The sequence below is a fragment of the Ranitomeya imitator genome, chromosome 8 (assembly GCF_032444005.1).
Source record: "Ranitomeya imitator isolate aRanImi1 chromosome 8, aRanImi1.pri, whole genome shotgun sequence".
Classification (NCBI taxonomy): Eukaryota; Metazoa; Chordata; class Amphibia; order Anura; family Dendrobatidae; genus Ranitomeya; species Ranitomeya imitator.
Genome location: NC_091289.1, coordinates 4,542,998 through 4,558,771, shown reverse-complemented (window position 1 = coordinate 4,558,771; position 15,774 = coordinate 4,542,998). Strand labels below are relative to the sequence as shown.

Genomic DNA, 15,774 nt, shown 5'->3' with positions numbered 1-15,774 from the left:
CCCACCGCCACACACACACACGAGGCCCACCACGCCACACATGAGGCCCACCGCGCCACACATGAGGCCCACCGCCACCCACACGGCCCACCGCCACCCACACGGCCCACCGCCACCCACACACGAGGCCCACTGCCACCCACACACGAGGCCCGCCACCCACACACGAGGCCCACCACGCCACACACGAGACCAACCGCCACCCACACACGAGGCCCACCGCCACCCACACACGAGGCCCACCGCCACCCACACACGAGGCCCACCGCCACCCACACACGAGGCCCACCGCCACCCACACACGAGGCCCACCGCCACACACACATGAGGCCCACCGCCACACAACACATGAGGCCCACCGCCACCCACACACGAGGCCCACCGCCACACACACACGAGGCCCACCGCCACACACACACACGAGGCCCACCACGCCACACATGAGGCCCACCGCGCCACACATGAGGCCCACCGCCACCCACACGGCCCACCGCCACCCACACGGCCCACCGCCACCCACACACGAGGCCCACTGCCACCCACACACGAGGCCCGCCACCCACACACGAGGCCCACCACGCCACACACGAGGCCCACCACGCCACACACGAGACCAACCGCCACCCACACACGAGGCCCACCGCCACCCACACACGAGGCCCACCGCCACCCACACACGAGGCCCACCGCCACCCACACACGAGGCCCACCGCCACCCACACACGAGGCCCACCGCCACCCACACACACACGAGGCCCACCACGCCACACATGAGGCCCACCGCCACCCACACACGAGGCCCACCGCCACCCACACACGAGGCCCACCGCCACCCACACACAAGGCCCACCACACACACACGAGGCCCACCACCACACCCATGTCCCACCGTCACACCCACACACGAGGCCCACCGCCACACCCACACACGAGGCCTACCTGCCCCACACACGAGGCCCACCGCCACACACGGCCCACCATCACACACACACTAGCGCAACGCCCACTGTCACACCTGCACGGGGCCCACCACCACCACACACAAATGGCGCATCACCACACCCATGCGCGAGGCCCAGCCCTCATAAAGGCGTTATCCCAGGAATCACATGGAGGACTCACACGCTCAGTCACCTCCACCTCATGGGCCGATCTAATATTCCAGGATTTCAGTATAAGAGCTGAAGGAAAGTTATTTAACCCCTTCATGCCGCAACCCTTTTTCGTTTCTGCGTTTCGGTTTTTCACTCCCCTTCTTCATAACTTTTTTATTTTTCCATCAATGTGGCCATGTGAGGGCTTATTTTTTGTGGGACGAGTTGTATTTTTGAACTACACCATTGGTTTTACCATATCTTCTACTTGAAAATGGGAATAAAATTCCAAGTGCGGCGAAATTGCAAAAAAAGAGCAATCCCACACTGGTTTTTTGTTTGGCTTTTTGGCTAGGTTCACTAAATGGTAAAACTGACCTGATATTATGATTCTCCAGGTCATTACGAGTTCATAGACACCAAACTTGTACAGGTTATTTTTTATCTAAGTGGTGAAAAAAAATCCATGGTTAAAAAAAAATTAATAAAAGTTGCGTCATTTTCCGATACCCGTAGCGTCTCCATTTTTCGGGATCTCGGGCCGGGTGAGGGCTTATTTTTTGTGCGCCGAGCTGACGTTATTAATGATATCATTGTGGTGCAGATACAATCTTTTTAGCGTCCGTTATTGCATTTTAATGCAATGTTCAGGCGACCAAAAAAAAAAATTCTGGAGATATTTTTTCTCGCTACACTGTTTAGCAATTGGATTGTTTTTATATTGATATTTCGTGCGATTCTGAACGCGGCGATACCAAATATGCGTTTTTTTTAAATTTACCCTTATTTTGAACAGGGGGTGATTTTAACGTTTATATTTTAAATCTTTTTTTTTTTTTTTTTTTTTTTTACTTTTCCCCTGTTTCAATAGTCTCATGGGAGACTAGAAGAGCTCTGCAATAACCAGATAATAATCTTCTTTATATAGCGCTAACATATTACGCAGCGCTTTACAGTTTGCACACATTATCATCGCTGTCCCCGATGGGGCTCACAATCTAAATTCCCTATCAGTATGTCTTTGGAATGTGGGAGGAAACCGGAGTAACCGGAGGAAACCCACGCAAACACGGAGAGAACATACAAACTCTTTGCAGATGTTGTCCAAGGTGGGATTAGAACCCAGGACCCCAGTGCTGCAAGGCTGCTGTGCTAACCACTGCGCCAGATCCTCTCTGCTACATACATGTGATGGTCAGATCGCCTGTATGTAGCAGAAATACTCACTTGCTATGAGCACCGACCACCAGGTGGCGCTTACAGCAATCTGGCACTGACAACCATAGGGGTCTCCTGCAGTCCCCGGGTTGTCATGTGAACCCGTCGGCGACCCGCGGTCATGTGACACAGGTGCCGATGGGCGAGATTAGTGACTCGCTTCCGGCACGATCACATTAAATGCCGCTATCAGAGATTGACAGCGGAATTTACCGGGTTAACAGCTGAGGGCGGATCACGACTCCACCCATGGCTGTTAGGGGCACATGTCAGCTGTTCAAAACAGCACCGAAGCCCACATCTAAGGGAGGGACACAACATGCGCAGTACATGTACGCCACATGTCGTGATGGTGTTAATTCAGTGCGCACCAATTGGTGCTGCTGGGGGGAGACCAGGACAGAATCAGTCTCCTTTCCCATCTGGCAGCTGACAATATATTCTGTTAGTTTCCCTGTAAAAGCGAGTGTTCTCAGCTCCACCGCCATATACTGCAGAGTCTGCTCCTCTCCTGACAGGCAGAAAGATATATCTATTGGCCACCCAGTAAGCCAGTAGATCAGCACGGGGAAATCTGAGCATGACAAGCGTGTGTGTCCTCCATCACTTGGCGGATGTCACTAAGCATGAGTGTCCTCCAGCACTCGGCTCATTAGGTGGATGGGACTGAGCGTGTGTGTCCTCCAGCACTCGGCCCATTAGGTGGAGGGAACTGAGCATGAGTGTCCTCCAGCACTCAGCTCACTAGGAGGAGGGGACTGAAAGCGAGTGTCCTCGAGCACTTGGCTCATTAGATGGCGAGGACTGAGTGTGTGTGTCCTCCAGCTTGGCTCATTAGGTGGAGGGGGAAGAGCATGTGTGTCCTTCAGCACTCGGCTCATTAGGTGGAGGGGACTGAGTGTGTGTGTCCTCCAGCACTCTGCTCATTAGGTGGAATGGGCTGAGTGTGTGTGTCCTCCAGCTTGGCTCATTAGGTGGAGGGGATTGAGCGTGTGTGTCCTTTAGCACTCGGTTCATTAGGTAGAGGGAACTGAGCGTGTGTGTCATCATGCACTTGGCTCATTAGGTGGAGGGGACTGAGCGTGTGTGTCATTGTGCACTCGGCTCATTAGGTGGCGGGGACTGAGCGTGTGTGTCCTCCAGGTTGACTTAGGTGGAGCGGACTGAGTGTGTGTGTACTTCAGCACTCGGCTCATTAGGTGGAGGGGACTGAGCGTGTGTGTCCTTCAGCACTCGGCTCATTAGGTGGAGCGGACTGAGCGTGTGTATCCTTCAGCACTCGGCTCATTAGGTGGAGGGGACTGAGCGTGTGTGACCACCAATACTCAGAGCATGTTGTGGAGGTGGACATTGCTATGCACTGACATCAGGAGGCTTCATACGATGTAATGTCAGCGCTCTGCACTGGATACTGTGAAATGGCGAATATATCAGTTAAGATATTTGATGGTGCACTGTGTCTTTAACAAAAAATTCCCATCTTACTGTAGTGGAAGAAAACATTTAACCCCTTAGTGACAGAGCCAATTTGGTACTTAAAGGGAACCTGTCACCCCGTTTTTTCAGATTGAGCTATAAATACTGTTAAATAGGGCCTGCGCTGTGCGTTACTATAGTGTATGTAGTGTACCCTGATTCCCCATGTATGCTGAGAAATACATTACCAAAGTCGCCGTTTTCGCCTGTCAATCAGGCTGGTCTGGTCAGGTGGGCGTGTTCACAGCGCTCTTTTCTTCCCCAGCTTACCGTTGGTGGCGTAGTGGTGTGCGCATGTCCAGAGTTCCGACTTCCCTGCGCCCACGTGAAGACACAGCGCGCGATCTGCGCTGTAATCTCTTGCATCGGTGGGGGCGGCCATCTTCCTGGGGCCGCGCGTGCGCAGATGGAGTGCTCTGCTGCACGGGGCTTCAGGAAAATGGCCGCGGGATGCCGCGCGTGCGCATTAGAGATCGCGGCGGCCATTTTCCCAAAGCCGAGATGCAAACTCGCAGCATAGGTGGGAATCAGGGTACACTACATACACTATAGTAACGCACAGCGCAGGCCCTATTTAACAGTATTTATATCTCAATCTGAAAAAACGGGGTGACAGGTTCCCTTTAATGACCGGGCCAATTTTTACAATTCTGACCACTGTCACTTTATGAGGTTATAACTCTGGAACGCTTTAACGGATCCCGCGGATTCTGAAACTGTTTTTTCGTGACATATTGTACTTCATGTTAGTGGTTACATTTCTTCGATATTACTTGCGATTATTTATGAAAAAAACGGAAATATGGCGAAAATTTTTTACATTTTGCAATTTTCAAACTTTGTATTTTTATGCCCTTAAATCAGAGAGATATGTCATGAAAAATAGTTAATAAATAACATTTCCCACATGTCTACTTTACATCAGCACAATTTTGGAAACAAAATTTTTTTTTGTTAGGGAGTTATAAGGGTTAAAAGTTCACCAGCAATTTCTCATTTTTACAACACCATTTTTTTTTAGGGACCACATCACATTTGAAGTCATTTTGAGGGGTCTATATGATAGAAAATAATGAAGTGTGACACCATTCTAAAAACTGCACCCCTCAAGGTGCTCAAAACCACATTCAAGAAGTTTATTAACCCTTTACGTGCTTCACAGGAACTGAAACAATGTGGAAGGAAAAAATTAACATTTAACTTTTTTTGCAAACATTTTACTTCAGAACCATTTTTTTTTTATTTTCACAAGTGTAAAAACAGAAATTAGACCAGAAAAGTTGTTGTGCAATCTCTCCTGAATACGCCGATACCCCATATGTGGGGGTAAACCACTGTTTGGGCGCACCGCAGAGCTTTGAAGAGGAGTGACGTTCGACTTTTTCAATGTAGAATTGGCTGGAATTGAGATCGGACGCCATGTCGCGTTTGCAGAGCCCCTGATGTGCCTAAACAGTGGAAACCCCCCACAAGTGACCCAATTTTGGAAACTAGACTCCTTAAGGAACTTATCTAGATGTGTGGCGAGCACTTTGAACCCCCAAGTGCTTCACAGAAGTTTATAACGTAGAGCCGTGAAAATAAAAAAATGCATTTGTTTACACAAAAATGATCTTTTCTCCCACAGATTTTTATTTTTACAAGGGTAACAGGAGAAATTAGACCACAAAAGTTGTTGTGCGATTTCTCCTGAGTACGTCGATACCCAATATGTGAGGGTAAACCACTGTTAGGGCGCACCGCAGAGCTTGGAAGTGAAGGAGCGCCGTTTTACTTTTTCAATGCAGAATTGGCTGGAATTGAGATTGGACGCCATGTCGTGTTTGGAGAGCCCCTGATGTGCCTAAACAGTGGAAACCCCCTACAAGTGACCCCATTTTGGAAACTAGACCCCCCAAGGAACTTATATAGATGTGTGGTGAGCACTTTGAACCCCCAAGTGCTTCACAGAAGTTTAGAATGCAGAGTCGTGAAAATAAAATAAAAAAAATTTCCACAAAAAAGATTTTTTAGCCCCCAAGTTTTTATTTTCATAAGTGTAACAGGAGAAATTGGACCCCAGAAGTTGTTGTCCAATTTATCCCGAGTACGCTGATGCCCCATATGTGGGGGTAAACCACTGTTTGGGCGCACGGCAGAGCTCAGAAGGGAGGGAGCACCATTTGACTTTTTGAGCGCAAAATTGCCTGTCGTGTTTGGAGACCCCCTGATGTAACTAAACAGTGGAAACCCCCCAATTCTAGCTCCAACCCTAACCCCAACACACCCCTAACCCTAATCCCAACCTGATCCATAATCCTAATCACTAACCCTAACCCCGAAACAACCCTAATCTCAACCCTAACCATAGCTCTAATCAAAACCCTAAAACCAACACACCCCTAATCCTAATCTCAACCCTAACCTCAAACCTAACCCTAATCCCAATACACCCCTAATCACAACCATAACCTTAACCCTAATCCTAACCCTAACCCTAATACCAACCCTAATCCAAACCCTAACCCTAATCCCAAATCTAACCCTAACTTTAGCCCCAACCCTAGCCCTAACTTTAGCCCCGACCCTAACCCTAAATTTAGCCCCAACCTTAACCCTAAATTTAGCCCCAACCCTAACTTTAGCCCCAACCCCAACCCTAACGATAAGGCTACTTTCACACTTGCGTCGTGTGGTATCCATCGCAATCTGTCGTTTTGGACAAAAAACGGATCCTGCAAATGTGCCCGCAGGATGCCTTTTTTGCCCATAGACTTGTATTGCCGACGGATGGCCACACGTCGCGTCCGTCGTAAACTGGATCCGTTGTGTTTTGGCGGACCGTCGTCACAAAAAAAAAAGTTCAATGTAACCTTTTTTTTGTACGTCACGTCCGCCATTTCCAACCGCGCATGCGTGGCCGTAACTCTGCCCCCTCCTCCCCAGGACATAGACTGGGCAGCGGATGCGTTAAAAAACTGCATCCGCTGCCTACGTTGTGCACAATTTTCACAACGTGCGTCGGTACGTCGGGCCGAAGCATTGCGACGGCCTCGTACTGACGCAAGTGTGAAAGAAGCCTACCCCTAGCCCTAACCCTAAATTTAGCCCCAACCCTAACCCTAATTTTAGCCCCAACTCCTCTAGCTGCCGGCCGGCAGATCATGGCGGGCGCACTGCGCATGCGCCCGCCATTTTTTTGCCGGAAAAAGACGGCGGCGCCCAATGGGAGCCACGAGGAGCACCGGGGGAGACAGGTGAGTATCGGGGGGCTATCGGGGACCCCATTTCTCTGTCCTCTGATGTGCGATCACATCGGAGGACAGAGAAATTAAATGGGAAATCGCGTTTTGTGGGGGTTTTTTTTGCGACCGCCGGTAAACGGTTAATTACCGGCGATCGCAACCCGGGGGTCGGTAAAAAAAAACCCGAATCATGTTCTCTGGGGTCTCGGCTACCCCCGGCAACCGAGACCCCAGAGAAAATCCGACTCTAGGGGGCGCTATTCACTTTTTCCACAGCGCCGTTAATTAACGGCACTGTGGTTTAAGTACCCTTAACTGCCGCCGTTAAAAGGCGTATCGGCGGTCGTTAAGGGGTTATCCTACAAACAATATAAGTCTTGCCTATCATATGATTGGTGGAGAATACAGGATAAATTGGGGGTCTGACCTCTTGTACCCCCACTGATTACAAGAACAGGGGTCCCATTCTCCCCTAACTGAACAGAGAATTGATGCACCTGCAATTCTGGAAAGTCTTTGCTAACAATCAGTGACTGGCAACATTGTCATCTACATGTAGCTCTGAGGCCCATCCACTTCACAGAGCTGAGGATTTGTCACAGTTGTATCCAGTCTAGAGAGCACATTACATGGGCAGCAGCGGCCTCTCCTGCTCCAGATTCACGGTCACAAGCCCAGGATGGAAACCATTCCCCATTCACTGACAGCAAGCAGAGTGCGAAGCCCGACATCCATTGGGAAGTGACCGAACTCCTCATTGTACAGTGTGACGGTTACTGGTCGCCCCTTCAGAGCCCCCTCTGCGCTCACTTTGGTGCTCTCCAAACCAGTTTCTCCACATAGAGCCCCCTCCCTCATCAATGGTTCCTCATGCCCCCCACCCCAAAAACGGCACAAGTCTGACTGTGTCCCAAGACTCCCAGCGCCATCAGGGGTCCGTCCTCAGGTGATCACAGCTGTCGGGGGCAGGGCATGAGCCACGCAGAAACAAAACCGCCATACAATGCCAAGAGTAAGGATGGCCAGCACCCCAGTGATTGGCTGCAGCGCTCACATGAATGCAACTGACATCATCTGGATTTGCATCATCAGCAGACACCAAACCAAGGCCGTCATACCCCAAAAAAGCCGCCATACAATACTGTAAAGGAAGAGGTTTAAAGGGAATTTGTACCCACGATGGTCGGCCGAGACACCTGCATGTAACACATGAGGCCAGTGATTGGCTGCAGGCAAGTGATGCCATCAATGTAGGCAAGTAATCAAGGCCTTCCTCCCCCCACTGGCACCCTCTCCCCACGCATGCTCTTCCCCTCCCCCTGCATGCTCTTCCCCTCCCCCGCTTTTACCCTCTCCCCACACATGCTCTTCCCCCACCCCCACTTTTACCCTCCCCACGCATGCTCTTCCCCTCCCCCGCTTTTACTCTCTCCCCACGCATGCTATTCCCCTCCCCGCGCATTATCTTCCCCTCCCCCCACTTTTCCCCTCCCACGCATGCTCTTCCCCTCCCCCCACTTTTACCCTCTCCACGCATGCTCTTCTCCTCCCCCCTTTTACCCTCTCCCCACGCATGCTATTCCCCTCCCCCCGCTTTCACCCTCTCCCCACGCATGCTCTTTCTCTCCCCGCGCATGATCTTCCCCTCCCATCACTTTTACCCTCTCCCCACGCATGCTATTCCCGTCCAACAGCATGCTCTTCCCCTCTCCCCACACATGCCATTCCCCTCACCCCGCTTTAACCCTCTCCCCGCGCATGATCTTCCCCTCCCCCCACTTTTACCCACTCCCCACGCATGCTATTCCCCTCCCCCCACTTTCACCCTCTCCTTACGCATGCTCTTTCTCTCCCCGCGCATGATCTTCCTCTCCCCCCACTTTTACCCTCTCCCCGCGCATGCTCTTCCCCTCTCCCCACTTTTACCCTCTCCCCGCGCATGCTCTTCCCCTCTCCCCACTTTTACCCTCTGCCCGCGCATGCTCTTCCCCTCACCCCACTTTTACCCTCTCCCCGTGCATGCTCTTCCCCTCTCCCCACGCATGCTATTCCCCTCCCCCGCTTTCACCCTCTCCCCGCGCATGCTCTTTCTCTCCCTGCGCACGCCCTTCCCCTCTCCCCACTTTTACCCTCTCCCCGCGCACGCTCTTCCCCCTCCCCACTTTTACCCTCTCCCCGCGCACGCTCTTCCCCCCTCCCCACTTTTACCCTCTCCCCGCGCACGCTCTTCCCCCCTCCCCACTTTTACCCTCTCCCCGCGCACGCTCTTCCCCCCTCCCCACTTTTACCCTCTCCCCGCGCACGCTCTTCCCCCCTCCCCACTTTTACCCTCTCCCCGCGCACGCTCTTCCCCCCTCCCCACTTTTACCCTCTCCCCGCGCACGCTCTTCCCCCCTCCCCACTTTTACCCTCTCCCCGCGCACGCTCTTCCCCCCTCCCCACTTTTACCCTCTCCCCGCGCACGCTCTTCCCCCCTCCCCACTTTTACCCTCTCCCCGCGCACGCTCTTCCCCTCTCCCCACGCATGCTATTCCCCTCCCCCGCTTTCACCCTCTCCCCGCGCATGCTCTTTCTCTCCCTGCGCACGCCCTTCCCCTCTCCCCACTTTTACCCTCTCCCCGCGCACGCTCTTCCCCCCTCCCCACTTTTACCCTCTCCCCGCGCACGCTCTTCCCCCCTCCCCACTTTTACCCTCTCCCCGCGCACGCTCTTCCCCCCTCCCCACTTTTACCCTCTCCCCGCGCACGCTCTTCCCCCCTCCCCACTTTTACCCTCTCCCCGCGCACGCTCTTCCCCCCTCCCCACTTTTACCCTCTCCCCGCGCACGCTCTTCCCCCCTCCCCACTTTTACCCTCTCCCCGCGCACGCTCTTCCCCCCTCCCCACTTTTACCCTCTCCCCGCGCACGCTCTTCCCCCCTCCCCACTTTTACCCTCTCCCCGCGCACGCTCTTCCCCCCTCCCCACTTTTACCCTCTCCCCGCGCACGCTCTTCCCCCCTCCCCACTTTTACCCTCTCCCCGCGCACGCTCTTCCCCCCACTTTTACCCTCCCCGCGCACGCTCTTCCCCTCCCCCCACTTTCACCCTCTCCCCGCGCATGCTCTTCCCCTCTCCCCACTTTTACCCTTCCCCACACACGCTCTTCCCCCCAGTTTTATCCTCTCCCCACACACGCTCTTCCCCTCCCCCACCACCGCACTCTTCCATTATCACATTTTGCAGCAGTCTCAATCCTCCAGAGACGTCTGACGATAATTATCTTAATTGACTTTAATATTTCCCTTTGTAGCGGTCTGGGGTTTTTTGAAATTAGCCGCCATTGCTGCACTCATCCCCCAACTCCTGGTGCACGGGCTGCTGTGTCCGGGGAGGACGATGTGTCATCTGCTCCTAGAAACACCGGTCACCCTACTAGGTGAGGAAAGATGGCAGCCGGGAAAAGAGGACCTGAGGCCCCAACTGAGAAACTGTGCAGAGCATCACCCAGCGGGAGGCGGCGCGACCGGCTGCAGCGCCCAGATCACCGCTGCAACCACTCACCCCGAACGATCAGTGCCAGCAAATAAGACCAAATATCCGAACAGTGAAAATCACCGCCACATGTAGCAGAGGGGAGAGCGTCAGCAAGGAGGGGGTCAGACGCTGCAGCCCCACTGTGGTGTTACATAGGACTGCAGGTGACATCTACTACATTATATGTGGTGTTACATAGGACTGCAGGTGACATCTACTACATTATCTCAGTTATCACTGTGTTATCTGTGGTGTTACATAGGACTGCAGGTGACATCTACTACATTATCTGTACTCAGAGAGATATCACTGTGCTATCTGTGGTGTTACATAGGACTGCAGGTGACCTCTACTACATTATCTGTACCCAGGGAGTTATCACTGTGTTATCTGTGGTGTTGCATAGGACTGCAGGTGACATCTACTCCATTATCTGTACTCAGAGAGTTATCACTGTGTTATCTGTGGTGTTACATAGGACTGCAGGTGACATCTACTACATTATCTGTACTCAGTTATCACTGTGTTATCTGTGGTGTTACATAGGACTGCAAGTGACATCTACTACATTATATGTGGTGTCACATAGGACTGCAGTTGACATCTACTACATTATCTGTACTCAGAGAGTTATCACTGTGTTATCTGTGGTGTTACATAGGACTGCAGGTGACATCTACTACATTATCTGTACTCAGTTATCACTGTGTTATCTGTGGTGTTACATAGGACTGCAAGTGACATCTACTACATTATATGTGGTGTCACATAGGACTGCAGTTGACATCTACTACATTATCTGTACTCAGAGAGTTATCACTGTGTTATCTGTGGTGTTACATAGGACTGCGGGTGACATCTACTCCATTATCTGTACCCAGAGAGTTATCACTGTGTTATCTGTGGTGTTACATAGGACTGCAGGTGACATCTACTCCATTATCTGTACCCAGAGAGTTATCACTGTGTTATCTGTGGTGTTACATAGGACTGCAGGTGACATCTACTACATTATCTGTACTCAGAGAGTTATCACTGTGTTATCTGTGGTGTTACATTGGACTGCAGGTGACATCTACTCCATTATCTGTACCCAGAGAGTTATCACTGTGTTGTCTGTGGTGTTACATAGGACTGCAGGTGACATCTACTCCATTATCTGTACTCAGAGAGTTATCACTGTGTTATCTGTGGTGTTACATAGGACTGCAGGTGACATCTACTACATTATCTGTACTCAGTTATCACTGTGTTATCTGTGGTGTTACATAGGACTGCAGGTGACATCTACTCCATTATCTGTACCCAGAGAGTTATCACTGTGTTATCTGTGGTGTTACATAGGACTGCAGGTGACATCTACTACATTATCTGTACTCAGTTATCACTGTGTTATCTGTGGTGTTACATAGGACTGCAGGTGACATCTACTACATTATCTGTACCCAGAGAGTTATCACTGTGTTGTCTGTGGTGTTACCTAGGACTGCAGGTGACATCTACTCCATTATCTGTACCCAGAGAGTTATCACTGTGTTATCTGTGGTGTTACCTAGGACTGCAGGTGACATCTACTCCATTATCTGTACCCAGAGAGTTATCACTGTGTTATCTGTGGTGTTACATAGGACTGCAGGTGACATCTACTACATTATCTGTACTCAGAGAGTTATCACTGTGTTATCTGGGGTGTTACATAGGACTGCAGGTGACATCTACTACATTATCTGTACCCAGAGAGTTATCACTGTGTTGTCTGTGGTGTTACATAGGACTGCAGGTGACATCTACTACATTATCTGTACCCAGAGAGTTATCACTGTGTTGTCTGTGGTGTTACATAGGACTGCAGGTGACATCTACTACATAGACAAATCAGAGTTTCAAAGACAATTTCGGCTCTGCTCCATTAATCCCATATACATAATTAACCATTTCAGTGACTGGATCCTCCAGACCTGCAGGAACATTCCCACCATCACCAGAACAAGACCCAGATGAGACTGCAGAGCGCCGGTCAGTGACTGCTGGTGAGTGCAGTATACGGTATATACACCCCCCCCCCCCCCGCAGTATACGGTATACACACACCCACAGTATACGGTATACACCCCCCCCCGCAGTATACGGTATACACCCCCCCCCCCGCAGTATACGGTATACACCCCCCCGCAGTATACGGTATACACACACCCGCAGTGTACGGTATATACACCCGCAGTATACGGTATACACACACCCGCAGTATACGGTATACACACACCCGCAGTATACGGTATATACACACCCGCAGTATACGGTATATACATATACGGTATATACACCCACAGTATACGGTATACACACACCTGCAGTATACGGTATACACACACCCGCAATATACGGTATATACACACCCGCAATATACGGTATATACACACCCGCAATATACGGTATATACATATACGGTATATACACCCACAATATACGGTATATACACACCCGCAGTATACGGTATATACACATCCGCAGTATACGGTATATACACACCCGCAGTATACGGTATATACACACCCGCAGTATACGGTATATACACACCCGCAGTATACGGTATATACACACCCGCAGTATACGGTATATACATATACGGTATATACACCCACAGTATACGGTATACACACACCTGCAGTATACGGTATACACACACCCGCAATATACGGTATATACACACCCGCAATATACGGTATATACACACCCACAATATACGGTATATACATATACGGTATATACACCCACAATATACGGTATATACACACCCGCAGTATACGGTATATACACATCCGCAGTATACGGTATATACACACCCGCAGTATACGGTATATACACACCCGCAGTATACGGTATATACACACCCGCAGTATACGGTATATACACACCCGCAGTATACGGTATATACACACCCGCAGTATACGGTATATACACCCGCAGTATACGGTATATACACACCCGCAGTATACGGTATATACACATCCGCAGTATACGGTATATACATATACGGTATATACACCCACAATATACGGTATATACACACCCGCAGTATACGGTATATACACATCCGCAGTATACGGTATATACACACCCGCAGTATACGGTATATACACACCCGCAGTATACGGTATATACACACCCGCAGTATACGGTATATACACACCCGCAGTGGGCACCGAGACATGAGCAGCAGATCCAATGGATCAGAAACCTATCACTAAGGACACATGTAAATCAGCCACGGGGAAGGGGGGCTTACATATTAGTGCCCCCCAATAATCCCACAATGCAATAAGTCTTGGACGGGGAGTGTTTCTCAAGACACAGGTGCCATGGGGGGGGGGGGGGGGGGGGGAGGACCAGTTACAGGCCCTTGGGGGGGCACAGTCACAGGTACTCGGGGGGCACAGTCTCAGGTGCTGTGGGGGGGGGGGGACCAGTCACAGGCGCTTGGGGGGGCACAGTCACAGGTGCTGTGGGGGGAACAGTAACAGGTCCTCGGGGGGCACAGTTACAGGTCCTGGAGGGGGGGCACAGTCACTGGTCCTGGAGGGGGGCACAGTCACTGGTCCTGGAGGGGGGCACAGTCACTGGTCCTGGAGGGGGGCACAGTCACTGGTCCTGGAGGGGGGCACAGTCACTGGTCCTGGAGGGGGGCACAGTCACTGGTCCTGGAGGGGGGCACAGTCACTGGTCCTGGAGGGGGGCACAGTCACTGGTCCTGGAGGGGGGCACAGTCACTGGTCCTGGAGGGGGGCACAGTCACTGGTCCTGGAGGGGGGCACAGTCACTGGTCCTGGAGGGGGGCACAGTCACTGGTCCTGGAGGGGGGCACAGTCACAGGTCCTGGAGGGGGGCACAGTCACTGGTCCTGGAGGGGGGCACAGTCACTGGTCCTGGAGGGGGGCACAGTCACTGGTCCTGGAGGGGGGCACAGTCACTGGTCCTGGAGGGGGGCACAGTCACTGGTCCTGGAGGGGGGCACAGTCACTGGTCCTGGAGGGGGGCACAGTCACTGGTCCTGGAGGGGGGCACAGTCACTGGTCCTGGAGGGGGGCACAGTCACTGGTCCTGGAGGGGGGCACAGTCACTGGTCCTGGAGGGGGGCACAGTCACTGGTCCTGGAGGGGGGCACAGTCACTGGTCCTGGAGGGGGGCACAGTCACAGGTCCTGGAGGGGGCACAGTCACAGGTCCTGGAGGGGGCACAGTCACAGGTCCTGGAGGGGGCACAGTCACAGGTCCTGGAGGGGGCACAGTCACAGGTCCTGGAGGGGGCACAGTCACAGGTCCTGGAGGGGGCACAGTCACAGGTCCTGGAGGGGGCACAGTCACAGGTCCTGGGGGGGGGGGGGGGCACAGTCACAGGTCCTGGGGGGGGGGCACAGCCACAGGTTCTGGGGGGGGCACAGTCACTGGTCCTGGAGGGGGGGCACAGTCACAGGTCCTGGGGGGGCACAGTCACAGGTCGTGGGGGGGCACAGTCACAGGTGGTAGAAGGTGGTGCAGACACTATGGGGTGTCAGTTCCAGGTGCTCAGGGTGTCGGAGCCTGTAGGGTGCGGGGCCCGGTGGAGTGTCGGGTGTCTCCGGGTCACAGGTGCCGCTATTTGGGGCTCGGCTCTGTAGGACACACGGTGGATACAATGTAAGGTGACGGCCGCCGCGGTCTCCGGGGAGGGGGCTCCGCTGCTCACACGGGGACGAAGCTCTGGGTCTGGGGGTCCGCAGGGAATATGGGGGCTCTGCCCGGTACTCACGTGTGCTGCTGTGGGAAGCTGTAGCCTCCGGCCCCGGGGAGCAGGAGGAGGCCGGCGTGGAGCAGGCACAGGGCCGGGAGCAGCGGGCACATCATCCTGCGGAGCCGAGAGATGCCGGAGCCGAGCTCTACACTGCCGGGGACCGGGGGAGGGAGGCAGTGCCCAAAGACTGCCCTGTATCTGAGCCTGCCCACCACAGAGAGACTGCCCTGGATCTGAGCCTGCCCACCACAGAGAGACTGCCCTGTATCTGAGCCTGCCCACCACAGAGAGACTGCCCTGTATCTGAGCCTGCCCACCACAGAGAGACTGCCCTGTATCTGAGCCTGCCCACCACAGAGAGACTGCCCTGTATCTGAGCCTGCCCACCACAGAGAGACTGCCCTGTATCTGAGCCTGCCCACCACAGAGAGACTGCCCTGTATCTGAGCCTGCCCACCACAGAGAGACTGCCCAATATGTGA

At 52.8% G+C, this 15,774-nt stretch overlaps 1 protein-coding gene across 6 annotated transcripts in view; it reads right to left on the bottom strand.

Annotated features, from left to right (window-relative positions):
* Positions 1-15,549, bottom strand: part of CACNA2D2 (calcium voltage-gated channel auxiliary subunit alpha2delta 2) — a 215,488-nt gene extending 199,939 nt beyond the window's left edge. For 3 of the 6 annotated variants that reach the window (XR_011314924.1, XR_011314925.1, XM_069736089.1), the window contains exon 1: positions 15,311-15,549. Coding sequence is in view for 4 of the 6 variants with exons in the window: in XM_069736089.1 (XP_069592190.1) it covers positions 15,311-15,405 (95 nt within the window). In the remaining 2 variants the exon portion in view is untranslated. The remainder of the gene's footprint in view (positions 1-15,310) is intronic. The other 3 variants (XM_069736090.1, XM_069736091.1, XM_069736092.1) reach the window with 2 other exon arrangements.
* Positions 15,550-15,774: the final 225 nt, after the last annotated feature.